An 8,434-nucleotide genomic window follows, 5' to 3' on the forward strand; every position below is an offset into this window, starting at 1 on the left:
CCCTCTGCCCCCCGTCTCTTCCTGTCTTTCTTTTATTTCTCTCATTCAATCACAGTTGCCATTTCTCTCGGTTTGTTTCCTTTTTGCAATCTCTTTATCATATCCCTGCTATTTCTCTCTTTTGCTCTCTCTTTCTCATTTACCTCCTTCCTTCTCCTCTTTCTCTACCTCTTTCTCTCTCTCCATACAGACAAAAACCAATTTTCAGGTGGACATTGCAGGGCCAGCCTCCAAAGTAAACATCCCCCTTATTCATCCACTTCTCCTCAGCCTCCTCCTCTTCTTCTTCTTCTTCTTTTTCTTCCACCCCCCCACCATCACATCAGTGCCAAAAGAGCCCCCTCCACACCTCCAACCTCTTCTTCTCTTGTTCAGACGCAAATAAGTAAAACAAGTGTTTAAAAAAATAGTACGTGACACAGTCATGAATTTTATTGCAGCTAGTTATTCTGTGTAAGCAGCACATCGGCTGGAATCCAGATATAAAGAGGGAGGTTTAATAGTGGTGGTTGATTTTAGTGATTGTGATCTCAGGGAGTGCAGACACAAAACAAAGAAATAAATTAAAAGGAAACCCAAAGCTGGATGATGGATGAAGCAAAATCACACTGAAGAGAATGGAAAATGGAAGGCTGAAAAGAGAGGGGAGAGGAGGGTTAAGTGAGGATACAGAGCAAAAAGAGAAGAGAAAAGTGATGAAAGAAGGACAAAGAGAAAGAGAGGGAAGGAAATCTCATCTCCTGGTGGAATAATCTGTCATTTATCATGCTGATGGAAAAACAGAGAGAGACTGGAACTGCATAGGGTTCAGAAAAGACAGAGTTTTATAATTTTTGTGATAAGTTTCCACTCACACTTGCGTTGTGGATGCTGCGTACATACTATAGCGTCTAGACAGCTTTTTGAGCAAGAATATAGCATGAATTATGCATGCAGGGCTGCTCTCATTCGGAGGAGGCATATTAATATTATTATATATGTGGCAATATACCAAAATGTGCAGGGTGGAGGGTGGTGGATACCCTCCATGATACCCAGCAGAGTGGGGAAAGATATAATGCCACATACACACACACACAAACATTAACGCATGCACACTCACACGTATGTACAGTACACACTCACAGAGCCTTGCAAATTTATGTGTACTTGTGCATGTGGAAACACACACATATACACACCAGCCAAGAAGGCTAAGCTACCTTTTTCATTTCAGCAGAGAAGATTGCATTTTCTGAGTGTGTGCGTGCATGTGTGTATGTGCGATTACTGTCTGTTTGAAAGGGGGTAGTGGGGGATATTAAACAATTCAAATTCTGTCTGTCTTGCTCTCCTTCAATGGAGAGACCTAAGACTGCAGCATGTCCACACACATACACACACACACACACTGGACCAGTCTGTTCGGTCATACAGGCCAATTTAAAAACACACTGCCAATTAAGTGAGAAGCAGCATGCTTTCACTGTGGACATTGTTCTGCTGCAGCATACACAGATAATGTGGATATGTGGTTATGAGCAAATTGCTTGGTTTAAGAATGGGGGGAACAAAGAAAGTGGATGAATTGTCTGCGCTCCCTTTTTAAATGTGCACAACTATTTCTCTTGGTTTTTATGACAGCAAAACCACTGTAGCCATATTACTGACAATTACTGGCCAAACCACAATCTCACAAAATGCATACTATTGTCCTTAAAAGAAGTGCATGCAAACATACAAAACACACAGCTACAGGACAACGCCAAAAATATAAATAGTCACAAAGAAACAAAGGCTGCAAGCATTCTGGTTCATGTGGATGCTGCAGCAGATAAGAGCGGACATTTGAGGTCTGATTCATGATCGGTTCATTAAAACCTATTTGATTTGCTTGTTGTTCCCTGGTATTTATGGCTTTCTTATGACACCCATTCTACATTTAGATGAACATTTGTAGCCTCGTGCTAACAGCAGCCTTGGGATGCCTACCACCTTCAGCACTGTTATGCATAACATTCAATGCTTTTTACAACAGAAATGATTTTTGGACAATCTTGCTCTACTTGTTAAAGCCCTGTATAAACCTAAGTCCCTCCAGGTTTTGCACTCAGGCCCTTTACAGCTTCAGGACATCTGCCAGTGCTCAGTAACTCTCATACTTACTTCCTGCAGTTAATCTGATTAAATACAAGCCAACAGTCCCACGGGGAGAGATGTGGCGAGAAGCGGAATCCACACTGATATTTAAACACACATGCACATGAGCCAGATGTACATGAGATATTTTTCATGAAGAGCATTGTTAAAAATGTCAAACACAGATTTGATTAACATGCTCACATAACAATGCTGATGCTATCTAGGTAAAACGTTCAACTTCTTAATTTCACTTGTTACCTTACTAACATTTGGTGATTAACACTAAACACAAAGTGCAACTGAGGCTGATGGGAATGACATTCATTTCATAGGTAGCTTGTGAATTTTCCACCAGATATCATTAAAGTTTTGTGATTATAATGCTTTTTTATCAATCTGATCCTGAAAAGTAACTAGTTACTAAAGATATAAAATAAGTGCAGTGGAATAGAAAGTAAAACATTTGCCTCTAAAATGTAGTGAGGATGAAGTGTGTAGTAACAGGACATGAAAATATAGATAAAGTACCAATACCTCAAAATTGTACTTAAATACAGTACTTGAGTGAATGTACTTTCCATCACTGTCCTCTGGGCACCATCAATATCATTATAAAATTTCATGGCAATCCATCCACTAGCTGCTAAGATATCCCTGTCGTTCTACATCTACATGCAGTACTGCCCATAACTAAAGTAAATACATACAGTACAGTGTCTGGCAAGAATGCCTGAGCCACTAGTGGGTGTCTGTTGTGACTACCTTATGATATTCTGTCTAGAGCTTTAATGGATACTCATTAAGCAGTAGCTGCAGCCATGCTGTATACTGTAAATTGAAAAGCGCATACAGTAGAAGTTGAAATATGAATGCAGAGTGCACTGAAAATTTCCCAGAGATTATGAATGATGTTATTTAGAATTGATGAATGTTGATCGAAGAGCTGTTTGTGCTCTCATTGAGCTGATGTATCTCTGTAGCAGCTGCTGAAACTGTCTTAAGTGTTAGATTCATTCAGATGCAGAGAGTGACAAATTAAAGGAAAAACCTGAATCAGAAGAATGGTGTTCATCCCTCCTGTAGAGTTCAGAGACTAGCAGAATCAATGCAAAGTTGCACTGAAGCTGTTCTGGCAGCAAGTGGTGGCCCATCATCTTACTAAAGCCCCTTTCAGACATGCACTGGAACCCTGAAATTCTGTAGACATTACCTGGAGGAGCTGTATGTGTCTGAATCAGTCCATTCAGACCGTAAGCAGACTTTACTTTGCCAGCTCTCTAGTATCAAGTCTGTGTAAGGTCCAGCTGAGCAGGAGTGAACCCATGTGAGAAAACAGCAGCATATAGTCTGGAGTCTTCACACTGAGCTAGTGGGCGTTCTTTCATATGACTGTCATGAAACTGGAAGAATGCAAACATCCAATGGTGAAAAAAAAAAGGTCATTTACAATAAAGACACCAAAAAAATATCTAACTGGGGACATGACAAGAATAAGGAACTTCTAAAAGCCAGCACCAGAATCATCAGACAAGGCAAGAAACTCGGTTGTTTGTAACGAAATTACAAGCTGGCTACTCCTGCAGGTGCCCCCCCTGTTGTGTGCTATATATGTGAAAGGACAACTCTGGACAAAGACCAGTCCTGATTATAGTTCATGGAGTTCATGTGTGAAAATCTGCGGCTTAAGACGCTTTATGTTGTAAGTGATGACTGATAGAAACACGCCGCTCACCTTTACAATCTCAGAGTAAGACGAGATCATTCTGCTGTAATGTGAAGTTATTACTCTTTTATACAGTGTGCTTGCCACCATCAATTTATATCACTTTTTCATTTTACTGCAATGTAAATAGCTACTCTACCTTATCACTTTTGTGCATTTTCTCAAGACAAAGGCCGTTGGCAGCTGGTTCTGCATTCTCACAGACTGAAAAGCAGCCCAGGCAATGAAAGGTGAAATGCTACACTGTTGAAATAAAAAATATACACAAAGGCAATCCAGAGTAAAACCACAAACTTTTCCTGCAAGTTGCGCACATAATGCAGGCCTATTCATGTTTTACCCATTTGTCTCTATTCATATGAGGGTGCTGTGACATAATCCTTGTTTTCACTGCTTCTGTCTCTAGAGACACACCCAACTGCAACTATGGCTGTATAAACACATTACTGCAGAATTATAAAATTACGTAAAATTGCATTATGTCGTTAACCAATGTTTTTTTCTTGCCTTTTTTAGACTAGTCAGAGCTGTTCAATCTTATGCAAATCAAATAACATTTGCATCCATAACTGAAACATCAGTTCAGCAAAGCTAACCCAATAGTCCCTTGTTTGACCCAGGTCAAGAAGACGCCGGGTCTGAGGACTTGCAGTGATCCATTTTCATCTACCCCAGGCAAAGTTCATCTCTGCATAACTCTGAATCCATGGGAGCTGAAGAAATCATCTCAACCCAGTACTCCACAGGGAGAAATCTTATCCTTTATCAACACAAGTGCACATTTTGGATTTGGCCCATGCACTCTAACCATGAACTCTGGGACAATCAATAGTTCTTAATAATATTGTGATAATTTTGTTGGAATGACTCTGAAACTGCTAAACTTACATGTTCTCTATGTGGCTGAGGAGCCAGAATCAAGCTGCCTGTCCAACCAAAGCACTCCACATGAAGTAAATAAGGGATGATGATGGATGACAAGACAATTCTAAATAAGTTTAATATTCAGACAGCAGACTCACGCTTGTGGTTGTTCTTGCGCTGGAAGGGTAGCGTGTGTCGTTCTGAGTCTTCTTCCCCCTCCTCATCTGCTAGGTGTGTGTGAGTGTAGTGGTAGCTCAGTCCGGGGCGGTTCTTATAGCGCTTTCCACAGACTGGAAGACACACAGACAGGCAGAGCATTAAATTAGTTTTCTGTCAGTGTCAGGATAAAAAACAAAAACAAGAAAATAGAAAATGAAAAGTTGCACGCTCACTGTCACAAACATAAGGTTTGTCTCTATCTTCAATGGTAGGCGGCTCTTGTCTCTTTCTCATGCCCCCAACACCATAGGCCTGCAGTGAAGACACACACAATGGCACATGCAAAATCACACATGAAACATAAAGTTTGAACTTCTGCACTTTTCACACAAGTCCTGTGTCTTCAAGTGTCTACACATACACACATGTGCACACACAAAATGTTTGCATTCTAATCATCTGCTCTCAGTGTAAAGCTCCACTTCCAGCAGGAGGGGGCTGATGACACCTAGCAGGGGAGCAACATCTCCAATTAGCAACCCTGGGGTCTGAGTGTGAGCATGTGTATGTGTGTCAGATGCTGTTCAGGATTTTGTTAATGCTTGATTATCTACCCATATAAAGCCCAGACAGAGTGGGGCGGGGGGATGACTGTCAGGTCTAATCAAAGTTTTAAAAAAGAGGTCATCCCAGCTTGATTTTGATTTCTGGATCAGTTTGCATTTACTCTCTATAATAACTGTTGTTTTGTCATATCACATTTCATTACAGACTGCGTGGTAAGACTGAGTAAACAATTCCTTCAGAGTTTTGTACATCAGAATATATTATGGCCAGCCATCTTATACGGTTATTTAATACACAGTTCTTTATGTTCTATATCTGACAGGCTGGACACACTTTCACATCAAGTCCATCACAGTTGAATCTGGGTCATTTTGACTTTGGCTTCCTTGGCTTCATTATTCTACACTGGCAGCCAAACAATTTCTTTTCTGGCTTGTTAGCTCAGTATAAATGACCAGGAGAAAAAAAGAAAGATGAAGCATGAAGCATTGTTGTCTTACCCGTGCTTTGGTACGGTTTTTGCGCTTCGGCATGTCTTCCTCCATCTCATCCACCTCTAGCTCATGAGGGAAATCCCCGACAAGTAACTTCTTTGGGTGAGATAAAGAGAGAGACAGGTGGACTGTCAGACAGGTTAGTTAGTTTATTTTTCCTTTCCTTTGACTCTTTCCATTCTATCAGTCCTATCAGTTTGCTAAAAACACTGAATACAACACTTTCCATAATTCAGTGAAATAGCCTCTTTTATGAGGCCGACTTACTCATTGCCAGCTCACCTCAAACTGCTCATCTCCAGTTTATAATGCAGACTTTTTTATTAGCAAGACTCAAGTCAAGTTAAGACAACCCCATTGCTGTATTTCTTAGCATCTTTTCTTTCTTTTCAAATGACCCTGATGGTCCATCCAGAGCCAAAAAAGACAGTATGCCACTGTTTTGAGACTGTGTAAGACTCCCGATAAATAAACTATGTAAAATCGATGAATATCCCCTTTGGGAGAGCCTGGAGCTGGACTGGAGTCAGAGGGGAGACCCCAAACACTACTCTACTAGCTCTCAGGGTCATTCCCTCATCTGTGGTTTGATTAGCTGTTCCAGTGCCACAAGCTCCGACTGATGGACATTACGTTTTTGCTCAGAAGTTCCTGCAACATGCTGTATAAATCAAATGTCTTGTAAAAAGTGTTCATACTCTGTAAAACACGCACAAGCAAAATCCCTGTAAAACCCAGGACTGGCTACAACGCAATCACACACTATCAGAAGCACGCGCACACACTCGGTGCCAGGAGGGAATTGTCACGGCCGCAGGGAGCCTATGTCACAGCCAAAACACACTCCGAGAGACAAAGGAAGAGACAGACAAAGAAACCCATTCACAGAGGGTAATACAGACATAAAAAGAGATAGATGGGCTAATATAAGAAAACAAGAACAAGACAAAGAACATAGAGAAAGAGAGAAGAAAGAAAAACAGGAGTCTCACCTGGCACTCGCTCATTGGCTCTTCTTCCTTGGTTTCTACCTTCTTGTCCAAGGTTTCCCCAGCGAGCAGAGACTCCAGCACAGGGCCATCTGGGATACCCCCCTCCTTCTTTAGAGAAGCCTCGTAGTCTGAGGAATGAGGCAGTTACAGTCAGAAAACAGTAGAAATCTCACAGTCATGGTGGCATGCTCAGTTGCGCTGACAGTGCCCCGAGGAAATGAAATTTGGCTGGTTCATGAAGGCACAAATTTATTGTGAATTTTACTAAATAACTATTTATGAAACGTTCTTTTTCACCTTCCTTTGGAAGTGGTGATTCTTTCTGATCTTTTGACTAAGGGTCAACAACTTAAATGAGTAAAGGTCGATAGCTTAGCACTCACTGATCTGCTGGTCATTACAAACATGGTGTGCAGCAGAACTTTACTTTAAATTCCCTAGGTTTTCAAAAACACCAGAATTATCAAGATACATTTTGGAGACATGTTTATAATATAATACAACTTCAGTAATAACTGTGTAAGCTGATAGAGTATACAGTGATGCTATCAGACAAAATGGAAAAAAGATTTTTTACACTTTAAAGCTAATTAAAGGCAATAAATGAGCATGCTATTAGTTCATACAGTATGTGTGGTATACACTATTTGATGATCTTTGTATGTATTTATTGTGTTTATTTTACTATGGATTTTTGGGAGACAAGCCTGAGCTATAAGAGGTCAAAGTAAACAAACCAATAAAAGGGGGAAATGTTTGAGGGTTGTCAGTTTTGCCATTATGCGTCCCATCCCATTCCACAATGTTGTCAATGGTAAAAGTGCTTAAAATGGGCGATCCCAGTTCCTCCTTACCGATCTTAAACTCGATCGGTACAAGCCGTGGGTCCTCCAGGATGTTTAGCCGTCTCTTCTTGCGCCAGCAGCGAGCAGGGTATGTGTACAACTGGCCTGGCGCATGACCTGAGACAGAGAGCGTACATATTACAGCTTAAAATATATAATATGATAATTTATATGTCAATAAGTGTAAGAAGAAGGTTTGTACACAAATGGATCACACAGTTTTAAGTTTGCTTTACTAATTGTGATGTTTTATAATATTAACCAAGTTAAGAGTCTACAGAGAAGGTACCATAGCAACATAACATAATTCTTACACATATCTGTTTAGTGTTTTAACATGTTTGCACTAAATGCAAAGTACAGCTGAAGCTGATGGGTACATCATTAGTTTTGTAGGTAAATACAAAGTAAAACCAAATAAAGAAGTCTGACCAGATGACTACTACAATTCATCTTCCTCTAAAGGCTGTCAAAACATTTCACTCTGAACCACAGATATCAACCTGCAGGTGCTAATCAGAAAGTCAGAATTCATCCTCTGGGAACCATGAGTAACTGTACAATATCTTAGTTGCATGGCTAAATGTACATTTCCATCCATCCATTATCTATACCGCTTATCCTGAACAGGGTTGCGGTGGGGCTGGAGCCAATCCCAGCTGGCACTGG

The 8,434-nt window shown here is 40.6% G+C and overlaps 1 protein-coding gene across 3 annotated transcripts in view; it reads right to left on the reverse strand.

Annotated features, from left to right (window-relative positions):
* The window catches only part of dpf1 (double PHD fingers 1), a 35,613-nt gene that overhangs the window by 15,424 nt on the left and 11,755 nt on the right, over window positions 1-8,434 (reverse strand). For 2 of the 3 annotated variants that reach the window (XM_020585601.1, XM_020585619.1), the window contains exons 4-8: window positions 7,775-7,882; window positions 6,921-7,048; window positions 5,935-6,024; window positions 5,101-5,179; window positions 4,867-4,998 (exon numbers count right to left, since the gene is read on the reverse strand). In XM_020585601.1, the coding sequence (XP_020441257.1) occupies window positions 4,867-4,998; window positions 5,101-5,179; window positions 5,935-6,024; window positions 6,921-7,048; window positions 7,775-7,882 (537 nt within the window). The remainder of the gene's footprint in view (window positions 1-4,866; window positions 4,999-5,100; window positions 5,180-5,934; window positions 6,025-6,920; window positions 7,049-7,774; window positions 7,883-8,434) is intronic. The other variant, XM_020585610.1, reaches the window with a different exon arrangement.

Source organism: Monopterus albus, unplaced genomic scaffold, assembly GCF_001952655.1.
Source record: "Monopterus albus unplaced genomic scaffold, M_albus_1.0 scaffold8.1, whole genome shotgun sequence".
In the NCBI taxonomy this organism is placed as follows: Eukaryota; Metazoa; Chordata; class Actinopteri; order Synbranchiformes; family Synbranchidae; genus Monopterus; species Monopterus albus.